Genomic DNA, 16,487 nt, shown 5'->3' with positions numbered 1-16,487 from the left:
GTCTGTCATTGCAGAAAAGGGAAATATTCATAATATGTGAAAAAATGTAAATTTATTACCCTAATATTGTAAAAAATTGTTTAAATGTCTGAGATATCAGCATTATTTATTTTGTGTATGCATATATATAAATACAATTCTATGTGAGAAAAACTGTCTGGAAGGAACGAGTGATAATGGTGATTATCTTTGGATAAGGAAAGTTTGAGTGATTATTAAAATTCTTTATAGTATTATATATTTTTTAAATTTCCTGTAATAATCATGTATTATCAAGAAAGAACATTAAAGTGTTAAAACTAATAAATCATTTGTGATATATTTAAGGGAGACTAAATAACTCTACATTATCTCCAACATTAACCTTAGCCTGTAAGACCCCATGATTTGAGATTAGTACGAACTGATTGATCTGGCATAGGACAGGGTGGAGCAGAGCAAGATAGAATTGGTAGCAGTAGTCAAGGTCCCACTCTTATGCAGAGTTGTATATTAAACTTCCAAAGACCGACTTACCACTGCTTTCTTGTAAATCTTCTATACAAAAATTGAGCATTTGACTAACTGGTCCAACTAAATCTTTCAGCACATCTGCCCCACCCCTTCTTGCAAGCACATATCAGCACCATCAATACCAGCACTACCATCTTACCACCACAATCACAACATGAGCATTTCAACCTCCACTCCCACCCTACAGATAAGAAAACTGGGACCCTGTGAGGTAATTGACTTTCCCAAGGCCATAACATAAATATGAGGCAGGAAAGAATTAACTCTTAGATTCAGATCTTGACTCTGAGACACTGTACCACACTCTCCAAGAGCCCTTATGTCATTTGGTTTAGTTCTTCTCATCATAATCACCAGTTTCATGCCTTGGAAGCTCTTTGATTTCCAAGATACAGACAAAAATTGGAACCCTAATATCTTCCACTTCCCAGATCTCTGCTAGGAGGAGAGAGTGTCTATAGTAGAACACAGGCTGTGGTACGTGAATGTAGTATCAGTGTTTGACTCTCACTGGTATCTTGGAAATTAGTGATTAAGTGGACAACTGGTTGGAGTTAGGACTCTTGACAAGCATATTCCAAATTCCCAGGTTCTGATGCAAACCATTCACAAATTTCAAGTCAAAGCAGAAGAAAAGAACTTTCTTTGAGGCTTTGGCAATTTCACTTCTCAGGGCTGGGTTACGTGTTGCCACAGAACCAGGCTGACCAGGAGGAACTAAGAAGGAAACCATGCTAGTCCACAAAGTATGATGCTGTCAAAAACAAGCACAAGGCCAGTGTACACCAGTATTGCAAGTCAAAGAGAGAGCCACAGGCAGCAACCACAGGACTAGACCAAGCTGGACGGAATACGCCAGCAGAATCCTCCTTGGGAAATCAATTCACCTTCCAGATGTCTCTACAAGACAGGAGAACCTAAGCAGAGTCCAAAGTTTAAACTAAGCAAAGAAATGTGAATAGAGATTCAGTTAAACATAGTTTACAGAGGAAACTCTGTAGTTTCCTACATAGGAAACTTACATAGTTAAACAGAGGAAAACATCTCAAGGTTTAATTTAGTTTTACCCAAGGGAATATGCTATTGACTTTAGGACAGACAATGGCTGCGCGAGCTCTGTGGTCTTAAGGACCTTCTTAATGTGAGAGAACTAGAGCTTCTGGCGTGTGTCACTCCAGAGGGGAGCAGGGCTGTGTGGGTGCCTGTGCCTGCCACTGCAGCAAGGCGTATGTCACTGCCTCTTGGGAGACTCCAGGGTTCTAAAATGTTGTTCCACAAAGCAACCACTGAGCTGCCCCCATATCTGAAGGACCTCGTGTTCTTTACAGCCTAGATACTCTGCAGTGTGTCTCTCTTTCACTGCTCTAGTAAAAAAAAAAAAAGTTGTTATAAAGTTTTTTATTCTTTCACCCATCAGTATCTGTAAATACTTTAATTCATTGTGCCTCAATGATTCTTCCTCACAAAGTGTTCATCACCTCTCATGTTCTGATTCTAAAAACGATTTGCTCAGTCTTGATCAGATATTTGTACACATATGTTCACAGCAGCATTATTCACAACAACCCAAAGGTGGAACAAACTCAAGTATCCATCAAGAAATGAATGAGTAAAAAAATGTGGTAGTTACAGACAGTAGAATCTTATTCTGCCTTAATAAAGAAGGAAATTCTGACACATGCAACAACGTGGATGAAGCTTGAAGACATTATGCTAAGTGAAATAAGCCAGTCACAAAAGGACAGGTATTGTGTGATTTTATTTATGTGAGGTATCTAATGTAGTCAGATTCATAGAGACAGAAAGTAGAATGGTGGTTGCCAGGGATGAGGAGGGGAGGGGGAAATGAGGAGTTGTTTAATGGGGACAGAGTTTCAGCTAGGGAGAATGTAAAATTTCTGGAGATAGATGGTGGTGATGGCTGCATAACAATGTGAATGAACTTAATGCCACAGAACTGTACAAGTAAAAATGGTTAAAATGGTAAATTTTATGTTATGTATATTTTACCACAATAAAAAGTATTTTCTCAAAGAACATTTCCTGGACACAATATAAGGTCTTAATCTTTTAAATTCATGCTTCAGTTTCAGACTTTGCTCTTGGTCTAATAGAAAAGTATGTTGTTCTTTTAGAGAACAAACATCGTGTCTCCTTCAGCCCCCACGTCTCCCACATAGTGGGCACTCAGGGAATATTTGTTAACCAAATGAGCTTAGTTGTTTTTCCTTTTTAAAACTAATTTTTATGTGTCTACCCTTCTACATACTGCATTACTGACATATTTTGTTACAGATGCTTTCAGTATTTGGTTATTTGAGGAGACTGAGTTAGCAAGACTTTATACAAATGCTATGATAACAGAAGTAGAACACTTGTAGTCTAGCTGGAAATGCTAAGAAACATGTATGTTTTATATACAAAGATGTTTTCAGTCTTACTTGCTGGAGCCCTGGAAGTCTGGTCTCACTACAAAAGGTTGGTGATGATTTTCCCAAAAAATAAGAGATCAATAAAAACCCAACTATAATAATTACGTGTAACAAAAAATTTCAAATACAGATGAAGTAAAAGATTGTTATTGACTTAATATAAATACAGTCATTGGCTTTAACTTGAGAAATGCAGCTGTCCCTCAGCTTCCTTATAAATTTCTCTATTACAGACAGAGGAGTTAGAATCTAAATGCTTTCCTATTCTAAATCTTTGGGCCAGCTATTTTTCTTCTCCATTTGAAACTTTCCAGCAACAAGAACAATAGTCTCCTAGTAACAGATACCCACGGGATTGAATGGATCCTACTTTTGGTGCTGACCCAAATCACAGTGCTCCCAAGGAATTTGTCAGCAGGGTAGGAGGCCACCAACCTTAAAAAGTAGAGCTAATCCCCTATTTTATGAAAACTATAGTGTCCCCTGAAGGCCGAAATCCATGTCGCTCTCAGATACTATTGCCCTTTAGTTCAGATGTAAGACGTATAATAATCTGATGACACTGGAGTAGTTTCACATTTAAAAAAAATCACCTTGAGAAAAATAGAGAATGAATAGTATTTTGTAAATATTGTATCTTAAATAGTTTATTCAACCTTTTCTAAAAAAATGGCTTAATTCTACTGAAAGAAAAATAAAAGTCCTCAAAAAAAAATTGCCACCGCTCGTAGTTCTCTGCCACCCCAGCCTTGGGTTTCCATCATTACAGTCCTGGACAAGGATTATTTATAGTTAAAAGACTTGCCAGTCAGCTCAGCTTACTAAAGTTCAAAATGCATTCAGCAGCCCACTGCTAAAGCTCAGTTTCAAAAGCTTTTATCTGGTCCCAAGGCCAGCCATCCAAACCATTGCAACTTAAATTCATTACCAGCCTGTGACAGAGGCCAACCCCGTGATCAACCACCAGAAGCCTCATCCTGGTTCATTCCATGCTTCACAATTCTGATCTTATTTTTCCCCTCACAACTCTCCTCCCACGCATGCCCTTGTTCTTGTGACTTTTTTAAATCTCAAAATTATCCTCCTTCACCTGAGTGAATCACACAAGAGTGTCCAACAATGCAGGCCATAAGTCTATAAGAATTCAGAAGAGGAGGCCAAGGTGACATTAAAAAATGTCAAAACCAAACAGATCAATGATAGATGCAAACAGCCCTATATCGTATATTTGAGATATATAGAATTTGCAGCAAAACATTATAAATAGATAATGCTAGACAATTGTGTCTGATTAATGTCCATTTCAGAATTCTCTCAGTACCAGGGTCGTATATGAACTATTAGTACTTGATAATGGTCCCTTTAGCTCTTCAGTGTCTGTATTCCTCTAACTGGTTTATGTACATTATATGGCAGACTTCTTGAATCTTTAGATCCTACTTTCATATCCCCACTGCATTTAGCAGGGAGATATATGCCTAGACCTCCATGTCTAGATGTTCAATAATTTTTGTTAAAATGTGAAAGAAGCATGGCAGGAGTTACCTCTCTCTCATAGCTGTAGAAAATGTGAAGGGTAAGTGTTATATCAGAGAACTAGCAAAAATCACGAAAGTGTCTGAATTTATAAGGGAAGGTCAATTGATGATCCCGATTCTAGTAGCCATAGTTACTTCTACAGGCATAGAAATAATAAGTTTTTGCATTAATAAAGTAATCTAGTTAATTATAATAAAATAATGCATTCATGTGTTCAACAAATATTTATCAAGTGTCTGTCATTTGCCAGTAGGAAACAAAACAGACACAAAGCTCTGCCTTGTGGGGTTTACATTAGAGTGAGGGAAACAAACAATAAAAAATATAAACAAGTAAAATAAATAGTGATAATACTAAGGAGAAAAAGCGGGGCAGGGAATAGTGGTATGGAGGATGGCAGTTTAGAGTGGCTGTGACAATGTCTGCAAGAAGTAAGGGAGTGAGCCATGTCTATATCTGGGAAGAGCATTCTAAGCAGAGAGATCCCCACATGCAAAGGCTCCGGGGAGGTACGTACCTGGCACAGTCAAGGAACATCAAGGAAGCCAAAGTGGCCAGAGCAGTGTGAAAGGAGGGTAGAATAGCAGGAGACAACTTCAGAGACTTGGGGGGGAGGACAAAATCATAAAGGGCATTTTGGTTCATTGTGAAAACCTAGGCTTTTACTCCAGGTTGAAAAGAAAATGGAGAATTATGAAAGAGTTGTGACATGATATGGCATATTTTTAAAAGATCTTGCTAATAGTTGTGTTGAAAATAGACCACTGGCAAATGAGAATAGAAGCTGCAAAACCAGTTAGCAGGTCATAGCAATAATCTAAGCAAGAGAGAATATGGTTTGCACCAGAGTGGCAGCAACAGAGGTGGTGATAGGTGGTAGAATTACAACTTCATTTTGAAAGTTGTTACCAATTCTAACCCTAATATTTTCAAACTCTTGTGTCGAGGGTTGACTTTCAATAGATTGAAGTGAAGGAGCTGCTTGCTACATATGGAACTCCAACCCAGAAGCAAATTATCTAAAAACAGCTTAGCACCAGGTTAAATGGTTTAGCATCAGAGTTGCTGAGTGATTGCGTGTGGAATGTAAAAACTTTTGACCAGAGCAACTGGAAAAATGGAATTGCCACATACTGAAAGAGATGAAAACAGTGAGAGAAGAATGTTGGAATGGGAAAGTATCAGGAGTTGGGTTTTGGGTATGATAACTTTGGAATGCCTGCTAGACATCCATGTGGACCTTTCAAGAGGGGTATACAAGTATAGATCAGAGAGATACAGTCTGAAGTTCAGACCACGCAATCAAGCTCTCTAGAAACAGAGCCTGTGATGGAAGTTCTTGTGCAAGTGATTTTTTGAGGAATTGCTTTCAAGAGAAACCTGCAGGAAATTAGGAGACACAAGATAGGGCAGGGAAAGAAGCTGGACAAAAAAAACGTGGTGTGGGGATTAATCTAGACTTGGTTTGATACTATGGGGAGATCTGGATTCTAGATTGCTAGAGAACTGAACCCCTAAATTCTGTCAAATCTTCATTACCAATAGATGCAACTCTTCCTTCCTTATCTGAGAAGGTTGGTCACCCCTTCCCTGCAGAGCCTGTAACGGATTCCCCTCTAGTAGTTTCCTTGCAAGCCATTGCTGATCCTACTAACGACCCACCCCATCTCCCGTCATTGCTTCCAGACCTATAACAAGACTCAAGTCCCAGCAGGACTTGCGACCATGAGAAGGTGTGTAACACACTTTAAATCCTAGGTGGCATTGCTAGATCAAAGGGTGCATGCATTAGTAAATTTGATAGATATTGACAAATTGCCCTTCATAGAAAGTACACTAATTTATACTCCCATCAGCAATGTATAAGAGAATATATTTCTCCAATAACTTGGCAAAAAAGTATTTTCAAAGTTTAGGAGATTTGCCAAATGGATAGTTAAAAAATTGTATCTCAATATGGTTTTAATTTACATTTCTCTTATAAATTAGGTTGACTATCTTTACTGTGTATAAGAACCATTTGTATTTCCTTTTCTGTGAATTACATAGTCATATTATTTGCCTTTTTTCTTTTTCTTTTGGGTTGTTGATCTTTTTCCTATCATTTCTAAGAGCTCTTTACATATTAGAGATTAAACTTTCGTTATGAATGCAGATATTTTCACAGCTTATTATATTTTTTGTAAATTTCTTATGGATTTTTACTATGCACAATTTTTTATTTTAATTTATCTATCTTTTCTTTTATGAACTTAAAAGATTTTCCACATCCAAAGGTTTTAAAAGAATCCTCACCCTCCCATTTTTTTCCAGTAATTTTATAGTTTCATTGTTAACATCAAAATATTTGATCCATCTAGACTTTATCCTGGCGTACAGTTTGAGGTATGGCAGCACCTTAATCGTTTTTCCTTGTTGTCTCAATATCGGTTACTGAATATTCCGTTTTCTTATGATCTGAAATATGACTTTTATCTATACTGAAGTATAGCAAATTCCCATATAATATGTATTTACTTTCTGGACTATCTATTCTACTGGAGTATAGACATACACTTTTTAAACACTGAGGTTCAAACTATATTTTAACGTAAGATAGAGCTTGTCTACCTTCATTGTTTTCTTTTTTAGCATCTTTCAACTTCTAGTAACCATAGAATATGTTAGTCTTATTTTTATAGGTTTAAAAAAAGGGGGAAAGTTGGCATTTTTATGTGTCTTACATTAAGTTAAGAAATTAACTTAAGAGTAACTGACACCTGTATGGTGCTGAGTCTTCTTATCTAAGAACATGGTGGTGTATTCCACTGATTCATGTCTTCAACCGTGTCTTCCTGAGTATTTTAAAGTTTCCTTCATGTAGGTCTTATATATTTCTTGTAAAATTTATTTCTAGGTATTTTGTCTTTTTGTTGTTATTGCAAATGGAATCTTTTCTTTCATTCTAACTGGTGATTATTTGTAAATATTAGAAAATGCTGATTTCTGTATATTTATTTTGCACCCCACTACCTTACAAAATTCCTCTTGATTCATAGTAGTTTTTATGTTGATTGTTTAGATTTTTCAACTATACAAACATATATTTTTACCTCCCATTTCCAATGTCTATAACTAATTTCTTTCTCTTACTTAATTACATTAAGTGTTATTACCATTAAAATATAAATAGTGGTGATAGTACTCATTCTTCTATATTCTTAAGTTTTGTAAGAATGCCTCTAGAGTCATTAAATATGCTTCAGCTTTTGGGCTGAGATAGATATATTTTTCATGTTATTGAATTTTTATATATTGAGGAGTTCATCAAAAACTAGTATTAAATTTTTTCACTTGCCTTTTAGCATTTTTGGAGATGATTATATGAATTTTCCTTTAGATTTACTAAATTGAGAGGTTATACTAACAGATTGTCTAATTTTAAATCATCCTTAAATTTCTCTGTTAAACTCTACTGGGTAATGACATAACATTTAATGCATGGTTGGACTTTGCTTTCTAAGTTTTTTTTAGGATTTTTTATGCATAAGTGAGATTGGGTTGTAGTTTTATATTTTATACAATTTTTGTTAACTCAGTTTTCATGACTATCCCATTGGTATTTGCAAAGAGGTTGTGTTTTCTGGGCGTGTACAGAGTTTAATATCTATCAGTAAAAGCTAAATTATTTGGTTATACTTATTTTTTTCTCTGCATGACAAATATAAAGTTTTTTTTTTTTTGTCTGTGACAATAGTTTATTTAACACAGGTTTGCTGTGGGATTTATAATGGTTTCACAAGCCAATGGCATACAGGATAATGTCTCTTAATAAGCCAATAAAGAAATAACATAATATACTCCAAACCAATGGTAGACTAATTACACTATTGTTCCAGGCAAGGGTAGATGAAAGGAATAAAGTCCAAATTTAGTTCGAGGTGTCCCTTTTTATAGAGGAGGCACTCAGGAGAGATGGCTTGGCCAACCAAGAGCTGACATCCAGCTGCCAGTGCAAAATGAAAATGAAAAGTCCCTTGTTGCCAGAGCATGTTGCTAGGGAACAATGGCGCCGGTGTTGGTGGGCAGGGTGATCTCCTTCATGGGGTTGCCATGCAGTTTGTCACCACTACTGATAAGGGAGTCATCCTTACCATAGTCGGAGCTAATGCCCCAAGGTCTTCAGAGAGCTTATTTAGGTCAGCAAACAAAGTTTTCTACTTTCAGTGATGATTCTGTCTATATTTTCTTGTATTTCCTGTAATTTCTACTTTATAAATATGGCTGCTATGCTATTTGTCATATAGATATTCATACCAATTCTATCTTAATTTTGCATTTTACCTCTCAACATTAAAAATTTATCTTGTTATCTCATTTGATCATTTTACGTGTGAATTCCTTTTGTTTGCATTTATTTGACATACTATTTTTCATTCTTTTATATTCAAACTTTCTTTTTTTTATGGATCTTAGAAATGTTGTAGAATTGTGCTCTGCTTTTTGAGACAATCTGAAGACCATTCTCTTTTACGTGTAAAGACCATTTTTATTTAATCATATATTCAATATGTTTAGTCTTAGTTCTGGCACATTATTTCCTGTTTTGCATTTTGTTTTTAAAGGATTTTTTTAGGATTTTTATTGTATTTATATTTGTTGTATGTTTCTTCATTTTTGTTTGTGGTTCTATTAATTGTAAGCGAAGTATATTTTTTGTTCTAGTGCTCACCTTTATAATCATAATTTTATATAACTCTCTTAGTCCTCTGTTTATTTTGACCACATCTATTAGTTATCACTATGAAAAATAATGAAAGAATCATTGACTAGGTTACAAAAGCCTGTGACTTAATCTTGCTGGCACTCTGTCTTCTGCTGACTCTCTGTTGCCCTATTCTTTGTTCACTCTGGTGAAGTCAGATGCCCTAAGGAGAGGATCACTTGGCAAGGAACTGAAGTAGGTCTCCAGACAATAGCTCACAAGGCACTGATGCCTCACCAGCAATCCAAGAGGAACTGAATCCTGCCAATACCCACGTGAGTGAACTGGGAAGCGGATCCTTCCCAGTTGCGCCTGAAGATAACTGCAGCCTGTGAGAGACCCAGAGCCAGAAAATACAGTTGAGACATGCCTGGATTTCTGATCTACAGAAGCTTTTATGAGTTTATATAGTAAAAGTTGTTTTAATCCACTAAGTGTCAGGGTAATTTGTTATGAAGCAATAGATAACTATACATGCATACTAAGGGACTTTTGCATTTCAAGGTGAATCTCTTTTTGCAGAAAGTGTATATTTTTGCTGGAATATTATCTCTGCCCCCACTGGGCCCTCTAATTTCTCTTTATACTTTTTCACTTTCTTTCTTGATTCTATCTGATCTCATCTGTGATTGGTAGTGATTTCACATAATTTGATATTCGTAGATTATCTGTCTCCTAGCTTCACTGAAAATTGGAGTTTTTTCAACTTTCTTGTTGCGTTTATGTGCTTTCCAGAGAAAGAAGAGGGGAAACCACTGACTTAAGCAGTTGTGTTTATAGCAGAAGTCTTACTACTGTTTTAATTTTCATTTCCCTGATCAACAGTGATGATCAGCTTCTTTTCACATGTTTACATGGCAATCTATATTTTCTATTTTTATCAGTTAGCCACCATTCTATTAGCTTGCTTATATTTTTCTTATTGATTTGTAGAAGATCTTCATATATTAGAGATATTAGCTTTTATCTTTTAAAAATGTTTAAATATTTTCTGACAATCTGTTACTTGTCCTTTAAAATTGAAAAAGACTTCAGTGATCCCTACATTTATAGACTCTTTTCATTAAAAGAATTTTTAAATTTTTCTGTAGTCAGATTTACCAATTATTTCCAATATGACTTGGTATTTTGAGTCTTGCTTAAGAAGGACTAAGAAAACAGAGGTTCTCTGGATTGGAGGAGCTAAAGGGTGTGTATATACTCTACAATGAAATCCAAAAAGGTGGGGAGAGAACAGTCAAAATTTCTGTAAAATGTAAAGGCAGTATTTTCTGGAATAAAATATAGGAAATATTGAATTATCCTAAAAAGGGATCTTTTAAAAAATTAAATAACAGTTAGATTAAAGACGATCTATCTGGAATTTACAATAAAATGTTGGATCTAATTTTATTTTTGTTCCTCCAATTGTAGTACCAATATGCTGCAACACCACTAAATGATCCTCTTTTCCCTCATTGTTTTTTTTTTTTAATTTTATTTATTTATTTTTCCCCCAAAGCCCCAGTAGATAGTTGTATGTCATAGATGCACATCCTTCTAGTTGCTGTATGTGGGACGTGGCCTCAGCATGGCCGGAGAAGTGGTGCATCGGTGCGCGCCCGGGATCCGAACCCCGGGCCGCCAGTAGCGGAGTGTGTGCACTTAACCGCTAAGCCACGGGGCTGGCCCCCTCATTGGTTTTAAATGCTTTCCTTATCATATACAATTTTCCATGTAACTGTTACCTGGACTGTCTGTTGGTGTACTTGTCTATTCCTACGTCAATACCACACTGTTTTAAATATCATAGCACTAAAGTTTCCCAGTTCCATCATTCACTGGCCATGAGACCTCAGTCAACTTCTCTAAGCCTGTTTCCACTTTGCAGTGTTATTTTAAGAATTAAGTATATAAAGAATTTAAGTAAATAAATTTTTCTGGCCCCATGCCTCACACAAAATAAGCATTCATAGATGATTGTTTTTAATATCATCTTAGTACCTGATGAAATTAGACTACAGGCAAAAATTAGTGATAATAATGTTACTGAATATTTTAAAAATACAATGAACCTTATTTCTCTTTTATTTCTCCCTGTGTGTTCAAGCTTCAAGGGAACTTGTTCCTGTGGGGAGATCATTCAGATTCTGGTAGATGTTCTCTTCTCCTAGGCTAATGATGTGAAGTGTGGAGGGAACAAACAGTAGCTTATAGAGGGTGCTTTGGAAAGGAAGACTGGGTCAGTAACAAAGAGGAGAAGAGGCACTTCACTTAGGTTCCCCTAGGAAGGAGCTGAGCTCATTGTACACAGTTGCTTAGCAACATGTAAATGGGCAAGAAAAAAGAAGGTGAAGGCCTCACAAAATCAGGCAAATTTTGCTCTCTCACTCACTTATTATTTCTACGTTGTGCATAAGTCAAAGAGAAACAGAACGTAAGTTTGACCACCAAAAATAAGCTGGCCAGACAGTGAAGAAAAGTCCAGCTCAAACATAAGCATCCAAATGTAGTAAGTGGTCCAGAGATAAATACACAGACAAAAGTACATGTGCTTACAGCTGGGTTCCAGGTGCAATAGAATCCTTCTGTCCAATGTAGCAAGTATATACAAGTGCTTCAGGGGACACGTGGAGGAGTATGAGGCAGCCCATGCCTTCAAGAACTTAAAAATCTACTAGGGAGAATAAAATGTTTACACAGATCATACCACCACAAGGTAGAATTCATGTCCCAACTGAGGAACACCCATTTATGTGTCCTCAGAGGTGAGAGAGATCAAAGCTGGGCATCCAGAAAAGCTTCCCTGAAGAGGAGCCATTTGAGTTAACCTTTAAAAGTTAAAAAGGAAAAAAAAATTAAATACGATTTTGACAAGTAGATGTGGGGTTAAGAGAGCACATTTCAGCATGTCAGGGGGGACGCTCCAGATATGTCCAGAACAATGATAATCCAACTTTGTTGCTAAATAGAATTCTACTAGAATGGAAGCAGTGAAAGATAAAAGTATTGCCATGTTGTGGAGGTCCTTAAATGCCAGACTTAGGGACCTGTACTTCATTTGATAGGCACTGAGAGGCAAAGAGAGTGTGGGTGAAATGATCAGGGTTATACCTTCAGGAGATTAATCTGGTAATGGTCGTTGTGATTTGGGTGAGGAGAGGAGAGTGTAATGGAGAAAATGATAAAGAAGAAATTTAAGCAGTTCAGGTGAGAGAGAAGAACAGTCTAAATCCAAAACAGGATCCACAGGAATAGCAAGGGGACAGAAAATAGAAACATTTCAGATGGAGCAATTGAAGACAAGCTGATGATAAGGTAGAAGGGCTCAGTGGAGAGTGGGGAGTGAAAATTAATTCAGAGGTGGTAAACCTGATTTCCTGGATGTCAATAATAGAAAAAATAGATAAAATAGATAAAAAATAGAAAAAACTGAGCAGTGGAGGAGGCTGGTGGAGGGAAAGGAAGAGGAAGCAGAGGAAAAGAAGGACAGCCATTTTGAACTTGCTAAGTTTGAAGTGCTCACGTACTATCAGGTGGAAATATCCAGCAAGCAGAAAAAACATAGATTTAGAGCTTTGAGGAAGGTCAAGGCTTTGGTGATTATTTTCATGAAGGTCATAGCTGAAGCTATGTGAGTAGATGTAAACACGAAGGAAAAGGAGTAGATTAATCTCTTTTTTTTAATTGAAGTATAGTTGACGTGCAATATTATGTTAGTTTCAGGTGTACAACATAGTGATTCAACATTTGTATAAATGACAAAATGATCGCCACGGTAAGTCTAGGAATGATCTGTCACCGTATAAAATTATTACAGTATTACTGAGTATATTCCCTATGCTGTGCATTACATCCGTGACTTATTTATTTTATAACTGGAAGTTTGTACACCTTAATCCCCTTCATCTATTTCACCCAGCCCTCCACCCCCAGAAGCAGATTAATCTCAAAGAAAGAAGAGGGCTGGCTAAGGAAAGCATCAAGGTACAGGAGGCTGAGCAGGCAGTAAGGGAGACACAAAAGAAGTGGAAGAGCAGGGAATAACCTAGTACAGCATCACACGAGCCAAGAGAAAAAGGACTTTCAAGAAGACAAGCGGATGGGCAAGTATAGGTAGCATTTATTTTCCTTTTTTAAAAATCTCCTACCAAGATCAGGTATTACTTATGTAAAAGATATTTTTACTCAGTTTTTTTAAATAAATAATTTATCAAAAGAGGCAAACACTACAGAGACATAGGAGGATGAGGGCTGAGAATAACATAATTTTTAAGGATTAGGAACTCATTTGTGTCCTTTAGAAACACATTTCAACAAAATGGAGGAGCAGAAGAGGATTTTAAGGGGCCACCAAGGAACTCTTGGCAAGTGACTGATTAGCAGGATGGTCACTTGAGGAGGTAAGACAGTTGAGGGGATTTTTTTCAGAAAAGAAGAAGCATGTCTGTTGAAGAAGGTAAGGATAACAAAGAGGGAAAGGTTGAAGATTTGTGTAGAATTGGGAATCTTTGACTGAGCAGGAGATACAAAAGAGGAAAGGGAGTGTGGGGCTAGGAGAGCACAAATGTTAGCCTTGAAAAGCCAAAAGCAGGGACCTGTCTTCTAATGCAGAGGGGAGTGGATGAAAAATAGGAAATGAGGCTGAGAGATTTTAAAGCAAGTAGAGGGATGTTTAGGGATCTTAATGTGAATGGTTCAAGAGGTAACTGAGCTTAAGGAAGGTTTGAGAAAGTCAGAAAAACAGTCTACAGTCTTCACCAAACCAAACCAGGAGTCTTTTTCTTCTTAAATCTTCAGTGTCAGACAGATATAGATGAATCTCTCCATGTCAAAAATTTCAGTGGGTCCCAACAGCAACATAAAAGAAGTCACATCTGGTTTCATGAACCTTAACATTTACAAAACAGACTGACAGACTGGGCTATGGTAGAGAACATAAACAATATATAAACCATAAACTCCTAGCATTCAGAGAGATCTCAAAATATCATCTGTGAATATACAAACCCCAGATAACATACATTGCCAAACACATGCACAAATTGCACCATGCTCTGTGAAGAGAATTCAGACACCAGAAGCTCTTGCATGGAAGGAAAGAGTCTCACTGCAGGAGATGGCTGGAAAATGAAAGGGGAAAAATGGTTTACAGGATGGAGCCAGAGGAAAAGTGAGGTTCCAAAAATCTCCTCCAGTCTGATTCAACAGATAAAACTTGGATGATGTGTCAGGATTCTTGCATCCAGTTTCCAGAAGGATAATTGTAAACACCAAGAGATTTGATCACAGAGAAAGTCAGTTTCCTGATTCTTTGGCTACATCAAGTCCCACCAGGAACATAGCCATATCAGCTACATGCTTGTTAAATGTAAATGAGTGACACTAGCCCGTATTTCAGGACCTTCAATGTCACCTTGAAATCCCATTTCATTGAAGTTATTCTCTTCATTATTAAATGTGGCAAAGAGGGAAAGAGCATTAAATATGGCATAGAGATTTAACGAAGCAATGTCTCATTGTGCTCATGCCTTCTGCATTAGAGTCTCTGAGATTTTTCATCAATTGCAACTCAAGATGCCCCACGCCTTGAGGAGCAGCCCCTCTCCAGCACCACTCTCAGCTTTGTGTTGCTCAAGAGTATAATGGTGGGGTGAACTGCTGAGCACAGATAAATCACTGCCTGCCACACACAGTACCTAAATTCCTGAGATGGAAAAATACCTGCAACATTGAGCACAAGTGACAGAAAGTAGGAATTGAAGAAGTTAGCAAGGGGGATGAGAGCCAGGAGAACCTTTATGTGTGCCTGGGCACTGGGATGGCAAAAGCCTGAGACAGTCAGGAAGGCCTTCTTGGTGTGTCTTCTTGGGGATGTGATGAACAAAACTATGCCAGTGAGGAAGACAACAGTAAGAACTGCCCAGGTAACAAGTTTTAAACGGAAGAAGTGGAATTTCTCCTGTGATCTCCTTATAAGATTCCTGATAACATTCCAAGATTGCAGACCTCTCTTTAAAAAGTTCTGGTTGCCTATGAAAAATAGGATGGTGCTCAAGATGGAGAACCCCATGGAGCTGAGCAGCATCCATGGAACCAACCCAGACACCTTCTGCTTTATTCAGAGGAAGACAGGGTGGGTGAAGGTTGCAATTTTCGCACAATAGAAGACACTGAACCAAGTGGAGAACCATAAGGTGACAGCGTTCAAAAAGTCCCACTGGAAGGCTAGGAACTGAAGTACAGGGTAGTATGGGAGGGCCAGTGGACACAGAAAAACATAAATGCTCTTACTCATCACCACCCACCATAGACAGAAGCAAGAGGCCCACAGGCTGACCAATAACATGACAAGGTGATAACATTCTCCATAGCAACCACTCCATGCCCAGTGCTGCAGTGATGAAGCCATTGCCCACCATTGCCACCAGGCACAAAAGGAATAAAATGATAGCCAAGGTGATGGCTCTCTTATCAGTCACCGGAGGTCCTGGAACCAGGTTGTCTCCATTCATCTCTCCTTTGGACAAGACAGGTCCCAAGACTTCAAGGTCTATTTCTGTATGGTTGCTCTGGAAGGTCCTGTATGATGTTTGTCCCTCCAGCTGCCCAAAGTGTAGAGGACAGAGTAGAGGACTCAGGCTATCTGAGGAGGGTGAAGAGGTTTCTTCTTCTCAGAATAGATGCAAATATCATTAAGGCTCAATTTCAAAAGTCTACCTTCCTGCCTGAGAATTTGCTTACCCTTTCTCTGTCTACACTCTGCCCATGTCAATACTGGTGTGGATAATATATCAGGTCCTTACATTTAGCATCCTTTACACAGGAGGTTATACTTCTCTAAGATGACACCTAAGACATGACCACACACCTGCTGGCAGCTCAGTAAGGAAATCCACAGGGTACATCCCCTACAGACAGTCAGGGCTCATATCCACTGGTTGGTTGTTACATTCTGGGCATTGTTCTAAGTGTTCTCCGTTGTCTTTGGTTCTTACAATGACCCTATAAAGGAGGTGCTTTTAGAATACCTCCTTCACAGACAGAGAGAAAATCAAGCCAAACCTCTACTGAAAGAGGTTAATTCAAATCCTATAACTTTTGGTGACTGTCATCATCAAATAGAACATAGGAGACAATTATGTAGAATCAGGCAGATGAATTCTTTTACAATATTTTATAATTAGTGACCTTTAAAGTGGCATTTCACAAAAGAATCTTCAATGAGGATAGCTCTAAAACCAATGGGATATGGCAGAAAGAACACCGGACTAGGAGTC

At 37.6% G+C, this 16,487-nt stretch overlaps 1 protein-coding gene across 1 annotated transcript; it reads right to left on the bottom strand.

Annotated features, from left to right (window-relative positions):
- Positions 1 to 14,779: 14,779 nt before the first annotated feature.
- Positions 14,780 to 15,722, bottom strand: TAS2R60 (taste 2 receptor member 60). Its single transcript, XM_058535154.1, is given in 2 exon segments — positions 14,780 to 15,557; positions 15,559 to 15,722. Coding segments are annotated over 2 exon segments (942 nt in total).
- Positions 15,723 to 16,487: the final 765 nt, after the last annotated feature.

The sequence above is a fragment of the Diceros bicornis genome, chromosome 3 (assembly GCF_020826845.1).
Source record: "Diceros bicornis minor isolate mBicDic1 chromosome 3, mDicBic1.mat.cur, whole genome shotgun sequence".
Lineage (NCBI taxonomy): Eukaryota > Metazoa > Chordata > Mammalia > Perissodactyla > Rhinocerotidae > Diceros > Diceros bicornis.
This window is presented reverse-complemented; position numbering and strand designations above follow the sequence as displayed.